Here is a 19,086-nt window from a genome sequence, read left to right as displayed (position 1 = left end):
CATGCTGCCTTCCACAAGCAACAACCTCTGACGTAAACAGAGAAATTCAAAACATTTTGATGAAACATAAGACTGCAAATCGACTCATCATTCATGTGGGGAAGAATGATATCCATAAAGAGCAGTCAGAACAGCTTAAGAAGGATTTCAATGAACTTTTTGAAACACTCAAAAGACTGAAAGTACAAACATTCATCAGTGGACCACTTCCAGCTAGAGGAAGTAACAGGTTCTCACGGTTGCTTGGGCTTAATTCATGGCTGCAAAAAACCTGTAATATAAAAGGAGTGAACTTCATAGACAACTTTAATCTTTTCTGGAATCAGAGGCCACTGTTTCAACAAAATGGCCATCTTCCAAACAAACTGGGTTCAAGAGTGCTAAAGGACAATATCCTTTTCTCCCTTCACCATCCTTCTGCCAATCCAATCAACCAGAATGGCACACACTCACCTGGACACAGTTTGAATGACCACAGGACTTCACTTCAGGACTTGAATGGACATGCGGCTGACACATCTCACAAAGACAATGATAACACCATGCAGCCAAAACAACTTCTGCTCACGGACACAACTTCAGCTGAGCCCTGCCCACTGAGCTCACCAGAGTCAGACTGTGACATATTAGAAATGTCACAAGATTCAGCTCCCAAGGACAGCATATTACAGCCTCGAATAACAACAGATTCAGCACCCAAGAATGACCAGGGAAGCCAGGACAGCATATTACAGCCTCCAATAACAACAGATTCAGCACCCAAGAATGACCAGGGAAACCAGGACAGCATATTACAGCCTCCAATAACAACAGATTCAGCACCCAAGAATGACCAGGGAAGCCAGGACAGTACATTACAGCCACCAGTAACAACAGATTCAGCACCCAAACACGACCAGGAAAGCCAAGACAGCATATTACAGCCTCCATTAACACCACAGCCACTCTCACCGCTATCACTATCTCCTACATCCCCATTGATGTGTTTCTCAGAGAAAATGGAAAAACTAGTGTATGCTGGAACCCAATTCGCTGGAAGCCCCCAGATATCAACCAGAAAAACATCACTACCACCAAAGTCTATGGGCGCAGCTCGCCCTCTCCCCCCTCCCCCTCCTCCCCGAGCATTAAGGCCCCTTCCACAACGCCAGGGCCCACAACTTCCACCGTCTGCTCGAGGTGTTACAAAATCAACCGATACCAGCTCCAAGTGATTTGTGCCGGGTCCCCGCTGTGATAACAGTAACTTTCTCAAATGTTTACAGAACAAGCGGGAACCCAGTGTTCCTGTATCATCTGTTCATTCACATGTTAGAAAGTCTAAGGCCTTTAAAAGCCGTACAGCAAACCCATCTAATCTGGTGCCTATCACACGACAAACTAAGATTGTGGACACAAAAAGCAAGACTGTTAAGTTAGCACTTTTAAACATCCGCTCACTTAAAAATAAATCACTTCTAGTCAATGACTTTATAAGCACATACAACCTGGACTTTATATTTCTAAATGAAACTTGGCTAGAAGCCAGCTGCAGTGCAACAATTCTCAATGAAACATCTCCTCCGAACTTTACCTTTATGAGTGTCTCCAGAGCTGGAAGGAGAGGTGGGGGTGTAGCTGCTCTTTTTAAAGATGTCTATCAATGTAAGCAAATATCATTTGGTAATTACCCGTCTTTCGAATATCTGGGTATTGTGTTAAAAGGTGCTCCACGGATTTTACTTATCACTATTTACAGGCCTCCAAAATACTCTTCAGCCTTTGCTGAAGACTTTACAGAACTGTTATCAATAATTTCCTCAGAGTTTGACAGTTTCACTATTGCTGGAGATTTTAACATTCACATAGATAATGCAGAAAATAATATGGCAAAAGAAATCAATACTGTTTTAAAAACTTTTGATCTGATTCAACATGTACATGGGCCCACACACAATCGTGGACACACTCTAGATTTACTTATCAGTAAGGGTCTAAACATTTCATTGAATGATATTAAGGATGTCGCACTCTCTGATCATTACTGTATTTTCTTTGATATATTGATCTCTCCTGCCATTGAAGTTAGATCTGTGTCTGTCAAGAAGAGATGCTTAAATGAGAACACTAGTGTACTATTTATGAAGGCCATATCCCTAAGACCGAGCATATCTGCTGACTCGGTTGATTCTCTCCTTGATTCTTTTAACTCGAAGGTTAAAAATGTAATTGATGATATTGCTCCTGTGAAAGTCAGGAAGAATGGTAAACAAAAAGCACCTTGGAGAAACTCAACAGCAGTGCAAATTATGAAAAGACAATGCAGAAAATCAGAGCGCATGTGGCGAAAGACAAAACTTGTAATCCACTATAACATCTATAGAGACACCATTCGTGCTTTCAATATGGAACTAGGCAAAGCTAGACAGACTTTCTTCTCCGATATCATAAACAGAAACCTAAATAATACTCGAAATCTCTTCGCTACTGTCGACAGACTAACAAATCCCCCAAGCCAGATTCCCAGTGAAATGCTCTCCGATAGCAAGTGTAGTGAGTTTGCTACCTTTTTCTCTGAGAAAATCAATAATATTAGAAAGGTGATCAGCACATCCTTGAGTTGCGCTGGGGTCAGTCAGATCAGACTACAACCTGAGAAAGTAGTTACTATGTCTGATTTTGAAGAAATTGATGGCACAATTCTGAAAGAAACCGTTCAGCACCTTAAAACATCAACCTGCGCTCTTGATACACTTCCCACATCTTTTTTTAAAAGTGTGTTAGACTGTTTAGAAGCAGATCTCCTAGAAGTGGTAAATGCCTCACTTTTCTATGGAAGTTTTCCAAACTCCCTTAAAACTGCTGTTGTCAAACCCCTCCTGAAAAAGAGCAATCTGGATAAGACTATATTAAGCAACTATAGACCGATCTCAAATCTTCCTTTCACAGGCAAAATCATTGAAAAAGTTGTCTTCAACCAGCTGAACAAATTCTTAAACTCAAATGGATACTTTGATAATTTTCAATCTGGCTTCCGATCGCATCACAGCACAGAGACAGCGCTCATTAAGATAATAAACGATATTCGCTTAAATACGGATTCAGGCAAATTATCAGTGCTGGTTCTACTCGACCTCAGTGCTGCATTTGACACTGTCGATCACAAAATACTTCTAGACAGGCTGGAAAACTGGGTGGGGTTTTCTGGGACAGTTCTAAAATGGTTCAGGTCATACTTAGATGGGAGAGGTTATTATGTGAGTATAGGAGACCATAAGTCTGAGTGGACGCCCATGACATGCGGAGTCCCTCAAGGCTCAATTCTTGCGCCACTCCTGTTCAACCTGTATATGCTCCCAATGAGCAAAATAATGAGAAAAAACCAAATCTCTTACCACAGCTATGCAGACGACACACAGATCTACTTAGCCCTATCGCCTAATGATTACAGCCCCATTGACTCTCTGCTTCAATGCATTGATGAAGTCAACAGTTGGATGTGCCAAAACTTTCTACAGTTAAACAAAGACAAAACTGAAGTCATTGTGTTTGGAAACAAAGATGAAGTTCTCAAGGTGAACGCATACCTTCACTCTAAAGGTCAAACAACTAAAAATCAGGTCAAGAATCTTGGTGTGTCTTTAGAGTCAGACCTTAGTTTCAATAGTCATGTCAAAGCAATAACTAAATCAGCATACTATCATCTGAAAAATATTGCAAGAATTAGATGCTTTGTTTCCAGTCAAGACTTAGAAAAACTAGTGCATGCTTTCATCACCAGCAGGGTGGATTACTGTAATGGACTCCTCACTGGCCTTCCCAAAAAGACCATAAAACATTTGCAGCTCATACAGAACGCTGCCGCCAGGATTCTTAGCAGAACCAGAAAATATGATCATATCACACCAGTACTCAGGTCATTACACTGGCTGCCAGTTACTTATAGGATTGATTTTAAAGTATTATTACTAGTATATAAATCATTTAATGGCCTAGGACCTCAATACATTGCAGATATGCTCACGGAATACAAACCCAACAGATCACTCAGATCACTAGGATCATATCAGCTAGAAGTTCCAAGAGTTCACTCTAAGCATGGTGAGTCTGCTTTTAGCTATTATGCCAGCCGCAGCTGGAACCAGCTTCCAGAGGAGATCAGATGTGCTCCTACTGTAGTCACATTCAAATCCAGACTCAAAACACTTCTGTTTAAGTTTGCATTTAATGAATGAGCACTGTGTCACTGTTTGTCCGACTGTTTATACTGTGTCTTATTTTAGTCTTTATTCTAAACTGTTTTAATTATTTTTAGTTCTTTCTCGTTTCTTTATTTTAAACTGTTCTTTATTCTAAACTGTTTTAATTATTTTTAGTTCTTTCTTGTTTCTTTATTTTAAACTGTTTTGTATATTCTTATTTCTTCTGATTATTTTTAATAGTATGTAAAGCACTTTGAATTACCATTGTGTATGAAATGTGCTATATAAATAAACTTGCCTTGCCTTGCCTTGCCTTGCCTATTGTGTTTCAGTGTTTGTTTTGCAAGTTTATCAACCTCCTCATTCCCTTTCACTCCAAAAGAGGTTGCAGGTACCCAAAGAAACCTGATTTTTAAATCCTTTGCATTTAACTTGTACAAAACCATACAAATTTTATGAATTATATAATTTCTTATAGATTTCCCAGATTTCATGCTTTCTAAAGCTGAATAACTATCAGATATAATCACTGAGTTATTTAAATCATTTCCCTCTACCCATTCCAAGGCCAACAAAATTGCAACCAGCTCTGTTGTGTATACTGATATATTATCTGTTATTCTTTCCTGACATATTACCCCATTCTTTGGAATATATACTGCTGACCCAGCGTGTCCTGTCTTTGGATCCTTGGAACCATCTGTAAATATGAATGTATGGTCAGAAAAATGCATATCCAGATAATATTTAACAATATCCCTCACTGCTACTTCCTTTGATTTATTTTTGATTTCCTTATGAATGCCTAAATCTACATCTGGTATAGGGAAAAACCATGGAGGAATAGAAGGGACTGAAACCGTTGAACAGTATTGTAACTTATGTAACCCTATATTCTCAGCTTTCACTTCGCCAATCCACCCAAAACTTCTGTAATTGGACTTACTATGTTCCCAGCAGTCTTTTACAGTAAGATAGCTTTAGCTGGGTGGCTATCAACTTGTCCCTTCACATTAACCCAGTATGCTAACTCAGTTGTACCCTTCTGATCCTCAAAGGCATCTCACCCATTTCCACTTGCATAGAAGACACTGGGGATGTTTTAAAAGATCCACTACATATCCTTAGAGCCTGAGCTTGCATGACATCCAATGCTTTGATATTAGACTCTGCTGATGACATATATGCTATACACCCATAATCAAAGACAGACCTCATTAGTGCCCAATATATATTTTGTAAAGATGCCCTGCTTGCTCCCCATGCTTGTCCTGATAGACAGCGTAGGATATTAACAATCTTTTTACATTTATTAACCATTTTTTCCAAATGAATCTTCTATGTCAATTTTTCATCTAACCACATCCCAAGAAATCTAATAATCTTCATTTGCTCAAGAGTTGTACAATTTTAAGGATACAGGTGTGATCTTATGCTTTTTTGAAAAACATATGACTTGTGTTTTAGACACTGATAATCTAAATCCCCATTTATTTTTCCACTTCATTAATTGCATCTTGCATTTTTGATTTAACATAAGATTCATTACAGCCTCTACAATCACAGCCCAATGGAGCAGTATCAGACTCATATTCTGACTAGAATCTGAGTATGATGACGTCAGGCTAGCCTTTAGCTGTTTGGCAATTGTAATTGCAGTCTCCAGTGTCAATTTAGATTCCACTAATAATCTTTCACGAATGCAAGGGTTAGCAATGTTTCCAGCTAGTTGTTCATGCAGCATATCATCCAGATTATCAGATAATTCACAAGTAGTAGCCAAATCTCTCAATGCAGCAATATATTGCACTACCGTTTCATCCGTCCTCTGTACTGCTGTTTCCTGAAGGCATGTCTTTCCATGACCACATTTCTTTTTGGAATGAAGTGTTCTTCCAAAGCTTTAATAGTATCTGCCAGATCGTCACCAGTATTGGGCAATGTATAAAACAGTCTCTGACAATCTCCAGTTGCATTGATTAATAAAATATAGGGCTGAAACATCTTCAGCCATGTTACTAGTGGTATAGCGGGCTCACCGGGCAAAAAAATACAGGGATACGCACAAAAAAGCGTATTCCTCTTAGGAAACTTTAATAACTATTTTGAACCATAGACAGTATAAGAAGTGGACAGAGCCATCTCATTGGAACTCAATTGAGACAAGTGAAGCCCATTTTTAGCGATTTTTTAGCACTTCCGTTCCTGACGCGCAGACTCAAACCGGCTCAAACTAAGCTTGATGACATGAGCAACCTGTCTGACAGATGTAAATCCTCTAGTAGCTGTGTGTGCAAACTGCCAACGTTAATCTTGCAGAGACGGCGAGCTTGAGCAAAGAGTTCTTTGAGCAGGAGTAAGTATTCTGATTAATTATTTTGACAGTATAATATATCTATGGGCTTCTCCCTTGACGTCCCCCCGATTGCCTGCGAGCTTCTCCTCCTGTTTGTACGGTAATTTCTCTACTGTGCGACAGAGAGTCGAGTGGTTATGACGCAATCGTTAGCCTATTTTTACAAAAACTGTTTCTACGGGGCCATAATGTAACATAGAAGGTAATGGAGCCCTTTATACATTGTCGTGTTTCTTTAGAAATAAATAATGGACAAATAGAGTCTTTAAACGCCTCAGATGTAAAGTTATTCGCTGTCAAAGTGACGACAAAATGAATGGGAGTCAATGGAATGCTAACGCAAGTGAAGTTCTGCTACAAGATGGCGGCATGCGGCCGGCTTCAACTTCCGGTCGATGGATTACCCGCCTGTTTTGAACAAGCAGGATAACATGCTCAGCATTCTCTCTCACTCTTCTTCTCTTCACATATATCCAACTCAAAAAGCTTGAGTGCCATCTAGTGGTGCATTAATGTTGGGACATCACAATTACCATTAATAAACGTTCATGTTCAACAAGCATAGAAAATTTGCGAGTGGACGTCAGCGCAAACGGAAACTGACTCCGTGTCAGGTGGATGGCAACAGCTGGGCTGGGAATGGTCAGGAGATGGAGGAAGGAAGTGACGGAGTAGTAAGTGAGATAGGAGAGTTGGGGAGCACTGGAGAGTTGGAAGACAGCGAGGGTAACAAAGAGTGGAATATAAATCAAAGTAAAAAGAAAAAGAATAATATAGGGTGGGCCATTTATATGGATACACCGTAATAACATGGGAATGGTTGGTGATATTAAAGTCCTGTTTGTGGACTTCTAAATGGCCACCATGGTCACCACCCATCTTGAGGAGTTTGCCCCCTCACATATACTAATGTGCCACAAACAGGACTTTAATATCACCAACCATTCCCATGTTATTACGGTGTATCCATATAAATGGCCCACCCTGTACATCTGATTGTGGTGGAAGTGCATTTTTAAAGGATGGTGGGGAACAATATAAGGTATTTGTTAAGTTGGGGCAAGAAGGTACCACGTTCAGAGAGTGGAATCCGATACAACTTACAAAAGGTCTAAGTAAAGAAATTGGAGAGGTAAGGAGCAGGCGCGGAGCTGTGGGTGGGCCTGGACGGGCCTGGGCCCGCCCACATTGACAGCTGGCCCGCCCAATCAGAAATAAAAAAATAAAATAAAATACTACTCTGCATTGTTAAACATGGATACTACTTTATGTGGTGTATTTAATCTATAACATGTTATGTTAAAAACAATAAAATTATAAGTAAGCCTGATAACTATTTAAAATTTAAGTGTGTTGGTGATGTGTTTTCATTGCTCAATGCAACATCAACGTAGCACGCTCTATTGTAATCTGGCGCGAACCATCTATGACGGGAACAACCAACGGTTTTAACGGTCGCTAGAAGTGTACGGTATCTTGACTTTTCTTAGTATGGCCAAACAAGTTACTCTCACTCATTTTTTAAAAAAACCTCGTATTGAGATTAATAATTATTTGGAGGACCAATCTGTGGATCGTAATGGAACAACCGCTGGCTCTGAGAATGGAGCGGAGATTAACTCCGAACAGACGACCTCCACTAACCGGCAAGCAGATCTGCCTATGGCTAATCGACGATCACTGCTACACTTAATTGCACCGCCACTGCCGTCGGATCTGTCAGCTCTGGGGGAACCTGCTACCCAACCTCATCTACAGGCATTCCCGAGTACCATAATTGATGGGAAATATCGAAGCTTCAACGCCAAGTGGTATGAAAGGTTCAACTGGATTGAATATAGCCAGTCGAAAGACCTGATTTTTTGTAAAGCCTGTCGGCATTTTCCTGAACAGCACACTGAGGGGACTTTTACTAAAGAGGGTTTCAAAAATTGGAAACGTATCGGCCAGGTCTGTGAGAAGCATCAGTCTAAGCTACATGCTTCTGCACTTGTAAAATTACTCTCCTACAAACAAAGTCATGCGCAACAAGGCAGCGGTACTGTATTAAATCAGATGCACGGAGATTCCATTTTGTTCATTGACAGTAATCGACAGCACATCAAAGTTGTGCTGGATGTTGTCATGCAGTGTGCCAAAATGGAGATACCCCTGAGAGGGCACCGGGAAACTCAGGAAGCGTTAAACAAGGGGAATTTTTTGGAGCTATTCGAGTTTATATCGAAGTACGACCCAGAAATTTAAAAAAAAACTTGTTGAACTGCCACGAAATGCTACACTCATGTCCCACCACATTCAGGACGAGCTGCTTGCGGCTGCCGCTTCACTTCTACTCAGGAAGATAAAAACGGAGATGCAAGAACAGCCTAGGCCCACATATTTTGCCATACTTGCAGATGAGTTTAAAGATGTTTCGAAACGCGAGCTAGTTGCTGTCTGTGTTCGATTTATCCATAGTGGGACAATCAAAGAACGAGCGCTGGGCTTTGTCAAAACAGCTGACCTGTCTGCTCAAGGAATATCGCAGAGGATCCTTGAAATTCTAGAACCACTTGGTTTGGACCCTTCTCTCTGTGTCGGGTTCTGTTTTGATGGGGCATCGGTCATGTCTGGGCACAGAGGAGGCGTTCAATCTATCTTGAAAGAGACATTTCCCAAAGCTGTGTATGTACACTGTAATTCCCACAGACTGAATTTAGTGCTTTGTGCTGCTGCGGAATCATCTGGACACGTCAGTACTTTTTTCACTGTCATCAATCAGATACACAACTTCTTCACTGGGGCCCAGAGGCACGCTCGGTTTGTGGAAATTCAGAAGGAAATGCACCCAGAACGCCCATACAAGGAACTGGAAAGGTCATGTGACACCAGGTGGAGCTCTAAATCAGGATCTGTTCATAAAGTTTTAGAAATGCTAGACGTGTTACTTGAGACTCTTGCTGAGTATTCTGAGACAAGCGGACAGACAAAACTAGATGCAGATAACCTATTACAACAGATGCAAACAAAAAAGTTCATTTTCATGCTTGTTGTGTTTTGCAAGTTGTTTCAGTGCAGCGATTTTGCCACAAAGGGGCTGCAAAGTCCAGCAATCTGCGTGACAGACTGCATCTCCTTAATTGAAACATTGAAAGCCACCCTTGCCACTTTTCGAGATGATTCAGATGGTGACTTTGACAAAGTTCTCAGATTGACGGAGGAGTTGATGGATAAATACGAGATAGCATGCTGGGATCTGATAATGTCTCGTGAGCGAAAGCTGCCTGCAAAGTTTAGTCAGTCTATTGTGCAGTAAGGGCTAGCGCAAAATGCGGCACTGGCCAGCGGCCAGGACTTTCTCTGGCAGATGCCAGTGCGGCGGCATCTCCAGCGGCCATCAGTGCAGCGGCATCTCCAGCGGCCTGGAGATTCTCTGGCAGCACATGCCGCTGGACATATATTTTGATTTAATAGCCTATTTTTTATTTTATAAACTGCATTTTAACAAAATAACAAGCTAGAATAGAAACGGTTATTGAGTTAATACATAAATGAGTTTCTGAGGTGCTGAATCAATGAGATTGATTCTTGAAGTGGTAATCTACGAAAGATGTGTAACACATTTGCAAGTGAAGTGTCACCGTCCCACAGGTGGGACGTTTGCCCATATATGTTTAGAACAATAATGTCTTTGTAAAAACCTAAAGTAATATTGACAAACTATATATCATTTGAAAGCTTACAATCTCTAGTTTTCATATTTGGTGGCTGTTTTTTAAAATAAATTACAGAGGAGCAGTAATTTATCAATTTGCATCAAGAATATTTCATATTCATTAGGCATATTCATTCATATTAATAAACATGAAAAATCATGAAAGATTGGTAGAAACTTCAGTTTGTTTTTATGCCAAGAGTTCAAAAGATAACACCAATTCAATTTTATGAGAAAAAAGGGTCTGAAAATGTTTTGAATATAAAGAAAAATATTATGGATTCTCGATTTGTGATGCGGCAGCGAGCTATAACGCACATATGTGCTCTTTTTATGTTTATTAGAGGTTGAAATCAAATCAAATACTGCCAAAACACCCATACTATTTCTGAATATGATGTATACTTCATAAACTGTATGAAATTATGGAAATACATTCAGATCACACAAAACATATATGAAAATGGAGGCGCCCTTATATGGTCAGTAAGGAAGCTGGCTGTCCATCTAGTGAAAAAGTGTGGTACTGCGCCCAAATAAAAATTTTTGAGATATCAACCTAAAATTTGGAACACAATTTGTTTAGTTTTTTGGCTTTAATTTTCTAGCAGTTTTAGAGTAAAATATATTTTGTAATATATATATTTTATATAAAATATAAATAATTATATTTTTACATTGTACATTTTCATAAACTCAAACTTATATAACTTTTTTTCTGTTTCACTGTCATAATTTGTTTCACTTCTACAATAATCTGGCATATGTCTTCTTTAAAACAAGACCAACCATATGTCTATATTCCAAAGCATTCTTGAATTACAACCATTTAAGTTTGTACAGTGATTTTTTTTTTTGTCTTTGCGAAAAAGGGGGGGGGGGGGCATTAACTTAAAGAGTTAACCTTTAGAGCATAAAGCTTGAAACTGATTGGTACAAAAAAAAAAACATAATTTATTAAACAGTTATGAAACGTATATTTATGTTTTGTAAATGATTAGTTAATCATTTTCTAATCACTTGCAAATTATAACTGAATCCACAAAACACACATCAAATGTTAGCATATCACTTGCTAATCATTTATGAATGTTTTGAAAATGATTGGTTCATCATTAATTAAAGTCAAATATGTACAGAATTAAGCCGTGGGTTATGTGATTTCAAGAAAATCTTATATAATTTTATAATTTTTAACATATTGATGTAATCCTACATGATGTTCAGTTAGCCTACATATATATATTTATATATAAAAAAAAAGATTTATTTTCCACTGCGCAGAAACATAACTGTAATAATCAGAAAGTGGTATCATCACACTTAACTTTAACTTTGGCAGCAGCCACAGCCGGAGAAAGTATTGGCTGTTGGAGCTTTTCAGCTTTGTAGGCTACAGCTTATTTGATTTAATATCAGAATTGTGCAGCACATCAGAAACTTATTTCTGTATTAACTGAATAACCGTTTATATTGATATTTACATTTCAAATTAATATTTAATAAACAGCATTTTCTGAAACATGAAAGTGATATTGACACTTCTTGCTGGATATTTACAGGGGTGCACATAACTGGTGCTCACGTGTGGTAAAAATAAACGACGCGCAGCAGAAAACATGGAAGGAAGCGCTTTTGAGTACCAACATTTTGGGCCAAAATGTTGGTACTCAAAAGCGCTTCCTTCCATGTTTTCTGCTGCGCGTCGTTTATTTTTACCACACGTGAGCACCAGTTATGTGCACCCCTGTATACACATAGCCATAGGCTACTCAGAACAATTGCAGCTTTCTCTGATGTAGGCTAATGGAGAATCAGAAACTCAAAACTTTATTAACAACTTATTAGTAGCTACTCCTCTGTTAAGTGTTAACTGTTAAAATGCATTTAATAAAATAAAAAATAGTGATTACGGGAGAAGCCGCTAGAGATGCCGCTGCACTGGCATCTGCCAGAGAAAGTCCTGGCCGCTGGAGATGCCGCCAGAAGTGCCGCTTCGAGATGCCAGTGCCGCATTTTGCGCTTGCTCTCTCTGTCTGTATGTCTATGTTGAACTGTAAAGTGTAAGTGACAGCCTACTTTCCCAGGGGCGCTGTGGGACAGTCAGACACACTGTGTGGGTTTTATAAAAACAGCCATATGGGACGTAGGGTCCGTGATGTCACCACATTATAACGCACATCCTCGCTCGAGCCACAGAACTGTTCAGACGGCGGCGACTGAAGACTTCACGCGCGAGTTTGATTCTCAAAGCAACATTTCCTTTCTTCAGTTTGAAGAGCTTGTTTTTTTTTTCGTACGGAAATTCACTTTTTGTTCTAGAAACGGACAATAGCAAGTTCACACATCATGAAAATCCTAACTATCTTGTTTTTAATTCTGAATGCGCACACATGCACTGCCATCTTTAACGGTAAGTTCAAGAAAATGAGCTTATGATTTAAATGAAAAATATGAAAAAATGCTGGTGTGTATATGAAGAGTTCAGATACAAAAGCCTAAGTGCCATCTGAAATTTTCTTCTATAATGATCATTTTTATCAAGCTCGTATATTTAAGTTCAATAATTTCATGTAAATTGCAATGCAAATTACCTATTAATTGTCATTTAAGTGAAATTACTTAACTTAAATATACAAGCTTTATAAAAAAGATCATTCTAGAAGAAAATTTCAGATGGCACTTAGAGGCTTTTGCATCTGAACTCTTCATATAGGCTATACTTTATAACTTTTAGGTTAATTAAAAAAGAGTGATACTAAAACAGAGTACTATTTATATCTGAAATAACGGTTTAAAAACCCGGCATGTATGGCCAGTCCATAATGGGGCTATTTTTAGATATTAAAATAAATTAATTAATAAATTAAGCTGTGAAAGCAAAGTGCCTGCATTACTCCAGGCTCTTAAGAAAACTTTAAGGGGGAAAAAATAAGAGAAAGTGGTCAAGCTGTATTTTTTTACAAAGACTATCTTAGACCAGCTAAAAGCATCTATACATGTTCCAAAACACCAGTATCAACCAATAACTTGTCATTTAAATGTATACTCATACTTAATCCTTCCAGGCGCATCGCCCAGTAGAGGCTAGAGAGGCTGTTCACAGAATTCCTAGGAAGCGTCCTGTGTTTGTATTGGCTGGGAGTCATTTCAGCCTTTATCGAGATCTCGGATCATGTGGTCGTTTCCTGTATTTGTCTAGTAGTGTTATATTTTTTTTTCTTTTGTATGTTTGATTACAGTTAGTGCTGAATACAGTTTAGCTGATACTGCAGTAACTGTTAATCCGGTTTATCCACCTGATCATGAGAAACCCAGAGGTGTAGTAAAGAGATCCTCTAAATACTGTCTATACTTTTGACCTAAGAGCAGCCGGACAATAGGCTGTAGAAGGCTGCTCTTAGAGTAGAGAGCTCTATAAAGACAATGACTGTTTGCATTTAGCTAGGACTAACTTATCAAATTATATAACTTATCATTTATTTGTCTGGCAGCGAGAGCTATCACTGATGGTTCTGTGTTTAGTTACAGCCCCACCTGGACGCAGTTTTGCTGTCTATATAACCCAAACCGATGAGCCGATTGACTTCAATATGGATGAGACATTACCCAACTCTTCCTCGACTTCAAATAAAACCCATGGAGGTACAAAATCCTCATAGACAGACTGCCAACAACACTTTTACAATGAAGGAAATGGCCTTGTGTTTGTTTTGACTCTGATTCTTTAGTTTAACATTTTCATTAAAACCTCTTAGTCATGTTCAGTTGTCTACTGATGTTATATGTCACTGATGGTGTTGTTTTCGGTTACAGAGTACGGTTTTTTTAGTTTGGCTGGACGCGGCCACCCAAAGGTGTCTAAGTCTAACTATAAATGTGTACATCCATGTAACGACACTGATCTGAATGCTGAAAAATGCAACCGGACCACATTCCTGGAGATATTCAACGTCTCAGACGAGGCTGTTCTCTTCCTCAAAGGCTTGATGGTCACACGCGTCATGCCCTCGTTCTACATCTTCATCATCCTCATTAGTTTGCCCCTGAACGCTTTGGCCTTGGTGACGTTCACCTGTAGGATTCGAGTGAAGAAACCAGCTGTGATCTACATGTCTAACCTGGCGTGTGTGGACCTGCTCTTCACCCTGCTGCTGCCTCTGAAGATCCACTACCAGCTGAACGCTTCAGATTGGGTGTTCGGTGAGGTGGCGTGTCGTGTGCTCAGTGCTGCTTACTACTGCTACATGTACTGCTCCATACTGCTGATGATGTGCATGAGTGTGGACAGACTGCTGGCTGTGGCGCTTCCCATTGCCTCTCTAACCTGGAGGAGTGCAAGGAAAGCCACGTGTGTATGTGTGCTGGTCTGGCTGCTGGCGCTCGCTGGTATGGTGTCACTTCTCTCAATGACACAAACGGTAGAGATTAGGGATGTGGGCGTCACATGCCACGATGTGCTTTTCCATGACGACCCTACAGATCAGCTATACATGTACCTGTTCTCCATCCTCTCCTGCCTCTACTACTTTGTGCCACTCATTGTCACCTTAGTGAGCTACTTTATCATAATATATGTGCTCAGTGGCAAATCTAATCTATTAGCAAAACCATCATCATCTTCAGGCAACCGAAGGAAAGCTGTGATTATGGTTATCACTGTGCTGATGGAGTTTGTGGTGTGTTTCGCTCCAACCAATGGCATCCTGTTGTACCACTGTGTTCTTTTAGCTACTGGAGGAAACAGTGGGGAGGGAGATTCATCATATGTTGCTTACCTGTTAGCTGTGTGTTTTGGGAGCGCAAGTGTTTTCCTAGATCCTCTTCTGTTCTACTACGGCTCGTCTCAGTGCAGACAGAAGATCAGATCTGTGTTTTGGTGGAGAAGAGCAAAAACTAAACTATCAAACACAAACACTCAGACAGGATCCTCTTTCGTGAGTTGTAAGTATAGTCAGGCTAGTGTTAGTGTAAAGACTTGAATTATTCAGAAAATTGTTTTAACTTTTTGTTTCAACAACTGTATACTTTTTTTATACTGTTGCTCATTGTGCCACTGACAGAAAATTGAATCCGAAACAGTCTCTTTCTGGCCACAAATCCTGATTCATGATAAAGCATTATCCATTTTCCTTCTGGTGTTAAAAATCCAGCGCTGCTTTTGACAAATTGACCCAGCTTTATCACATCATCAAGGGACTCCATTTCCTGTTTGTGACTGAGTGTGTTTAAGAAACATGGTGATAGTGAAAGCATTTTTATTCATTGCCATATTAAGATCACATCTCTTGAGAATGTGATTAGATTTCAGGCTGCAAAATTAGAAAACAAGCTTTCACAATTCACCCCAAAATAAAAATGTTGTTTACTCACCCTCAAGTCGTTCTAAACTTCATTCTAAAATGAATTTCTTTGCTCTGTTGAACACAAAAGAAGATATTTTAAAGATTATCTGAAACCAAATTTTATTTTTATTTTTTTCATGGAAGTCAATGGGGACTAGCAACCGTTTGGTTACAGACATTCTTCAAACTATCTCTTTTTTTTGTGTGTGTGTTCAACAGAACACAAGATTAGAACAACTTGAGGGTGCGTAAATGATGATAATCTTCATTTTTGGGTGAACTACCCCTGTAAGTCTAAAACAGGACAGAACATTGAATAGCAGCACTTTCAACAAATAGGCTATTTGAAACATTTATTTGATACTTTTACATCTATTTGATTGCAAGAAAATGAATATACTTGTACATTTGAAATTAATATATAATAAAACAGATCATATTTTATGTTCATCTTTTAATATTTTGTCAACATTTTCTGAAAGTTAAGCACCTACTTCACCTAAATCAAAAAAGTTTCATACACACACACACACACACACACTTACAATATAGGGACTAGTTGTCAAACAAGCTTATTTAATTTTTGTAAATATTATTTTCTCAAATTTTTTATTATGTTCTCAAAACTGTCAAGTTAATGAACTATTGCGTGAAATATTATTTGGAGTAAAAGGTGTAAAAACTTGCACTATGGTCTCTCCTATGTCATCTTGTATTACTGAAGCACCTATTGTATATAATGTACTTTTCTCAGTTCCTTGTGTCAAAAGTGAAATGCTAACATCTTCTCGTACAGCGGAGGTGTGATAAGGTTGCCTATAGTCATTTTTTCTGTTGCATTATATTTAGCTCTTGTACAGATAAGCATAACTTCCCTATTCCATAACTATTCTCAGATCTGAATGTTATTTTACCATGCTAATAAACTACTGTATTTCAATATTTTTAAATATGTATTTAGTTGTGTTGACACTGTCCCTAAAAAAAATGTGTATCACTCTTAACTAATGTGATTAAAAATGGTAATATTATTATCAGAAACCTGTGAAATATATGGATGGAGTGTATTTCTTGTTCTTCACATGGAGGCTCACAGAGGAAGTGGAAAAAAAATCTATTAGATGCCTTATTAGGCAATATCCAGACGTTTATCCAGTGTGGCCTGTTGTTAATTCACACACACAGACATGTGAAAACATAAGGTTTAATATCAACACTCTCCATAAATAATATTTTTATTGATTATGATATACCCTACAGTTTCCAATAATGTGATTAAAGCTGGTATAGGCCTATCATAATATATTGATGTTATTCCTTTCACAGAAGCTGTGCTTATTCCTCTAGATGGTGATATTAAAACACATATTGCCTATCCAACAACTTTGTGCTACAATGTGATGAGGGTTATCTAACTATAGTGTGAGTATTTGGACAGGGCGGAAGTCAGCTCCAGTTTGGATCCAGCTTCTTATGAAGACTTCAGATGCCCAAAACCTGTGAAGAGATGATTACAACTCCTGTGAGAACTTCAGATGATACAAACGCTGAATCAAAATGCATCAATGTGAATTTTCTATACATTCTAATCAGTTGTTAACAACATGTATTCACTACGTCAATGAGCTCACAGTGGGTTTCTGCCTTAAAGGTTGTATCAGCGATTTCAGGCCCAAAAAAGGCCCAAACATAAATGATCACATTCATCTAATCTTTCCTAACGATCCGCTATCTGCCCGCCCCTTAAGCAGGCCGTCAAAACACTGCATCTCTGGGCAGCCTAGGCTCTGAGATCTGCACACAAAAACAATTGGTTTCACCAACCACTCAAAACCAAAATAAAAAGTGTTCCAACCAATCATCGACAGGGGGTGGGTGTTGTGAGCTTTTTCAGATCTCAGAGCCTAGGCTGCCTACAGAGACGCTGTGTTTTGACGGCCTGCTTATGGGGCTGGCAGCTAGCGGATCTTTAAATGAATGTGATAATTTATGTTTGGGCCTTTATGGGCCTGAAATCGCTGATACAACCTTTAAATTAATATATTGTTTAATATACATTTAACTTCGTGATTTGTATAGCTGTACATTTCTGAAATACATAACTTGGACACAGTCACCTGACTTATAGGCTACCTCTGATAAATTGTAGGCTAATGTAGACACATGCATTTTTTTTTATTTTTATTTTTTTTGTAAAGCTGCTTTGACAATACAAGGCACATTGTAAAAAAGCGCTATACAAATAAATGTGAATTGAAATGTGAATATTATAAAGCACATCCTGGCATCGACACTTTATCGAGTCGGTTCATTTCAAAGAACCTATTCAAAATACAAATTCAAGAAGTCTTGTAGTAGCTATACCAACCCAGACAGCAACATAGTGTCGGATTCCACGTAATCTTTTTATTAAATTCAACGAATATTTTTTTTTCAGTGTTAGAATATAGCCTATTAATCCAATAAAGAATCCAACGATATAAGATAGTGGCATGACAACCCCATTCTTATGTAATATCTTAATAAAATATCGAATTTCTAATATCTTTACGTTCACACCTCCATTCTGTAATATAACTGTAAAGTCCATTGACATATATTTTAATCTAAAACTGGTGGCCATGCCCCCTGTAGATGGTTAGAATCATGGTGAGATGGTGAAATTAGCAACCCTGCTGCACTCTGCAAGGTTTTAGTTCAATTCTACAAGCTTACCACAACAATTATGTTTGATCAAATTGATCAACCACAAAACTAAAATTACTCATGGGGGTTTTATTTACAAATGTCTATATGGAGAAGACATAATTGGCAATAGTATGAGGATTATTGTTAATAATATGGAAATTTGACATATACACACTGCTGTGATTGTTCTGTTATTTTTACATTGTTTGCTCAGTTGGTAAACAAACGTGCGCGAGGGGGGAGGGGGATCTGTGGCGTGCACGAACTGTGATTGTTTACTCATGCAACATAAACACACTTAAAAATGTAGTGTAATATATTTCTATTTTTAAAATTTAATTTACATCTTAAATGTAACATATATTTTTTAAGCTAGTTGACAATAGCACAAGCACATCTGCATATATTAAAGTATTTGACCACAATATTATTACTGTGATGAGAAGTGCACAACCATTACTTTTAAAATATAATAATTATAGTCTTAATGGTATTATTAAGCCAATCATCAAACAAACCACAGGCTCTACTCTTCAGCACAAACCCCCAAAACACAGGCATACCAGGAAACCTTTTAAATAATAATAATAATAATAAAAATAGAGCATTAAACACTAACAGATCTCCCCTATATTAATATTGAGCAAAACACATTAAATAATGCTTAATTTTAACATTTAACCTTTAACAGTCAGAAGCAAAGCATGATGGGAACTAGAAATCTGTTGTAACTCAGTTTATTTATGTATTATGCATGTGTACATATTATTTCAATTCCCTATTAATATGAAATGGTTGAACCTTTCAGTATAAAATAATTTA

At 38.3% G+C, this 19,086-nt stretch overlaps 1 protein-coding gene across 1 annotated transcript; it reads left to right on the top strand.

The window, feature by feature from the left end:
• Window positions 1-12,368: 12,368 nt before the first annotated feature.
• Window positions 12,369-16,623, top strand: LOC307144795 (proteinase-activated receptor 1-like). Its single transcript, XM_079847355.1, has 3 exons — window positions 12,369-12,644; window positions 13,757-13,876; window positions 14,048-16,623. Exons 1-3 carry the CDS (start codon window positions 12,581-12,583, stop codon window positions 15,211-15,213), a joined length of 1,350 nt encoding a protein of 449 aa, XP_079703481.1. The 5' UTR covers window positions 12,369-12,580; the 3' UTR covers window positions 15,214-16,623.
• The last annotated feature ends 2,463 nt before the right edge of the window (window positions 16,624-19,086 follow it).

Source organism: Squalius cephalus (assembly GCF_949319135.1).
Source record: "Squalius cephalus genome assembly, chromosome: 17".
NCBI lineage: Eukaryota > Metazoa > Chordata > Actinopteri > Cypriniformes > Leuciscidae > Squalius > Squalius cephalus.
This window is presented reverse-complemented; position numbering and strand designations above follow the sequence as displayed.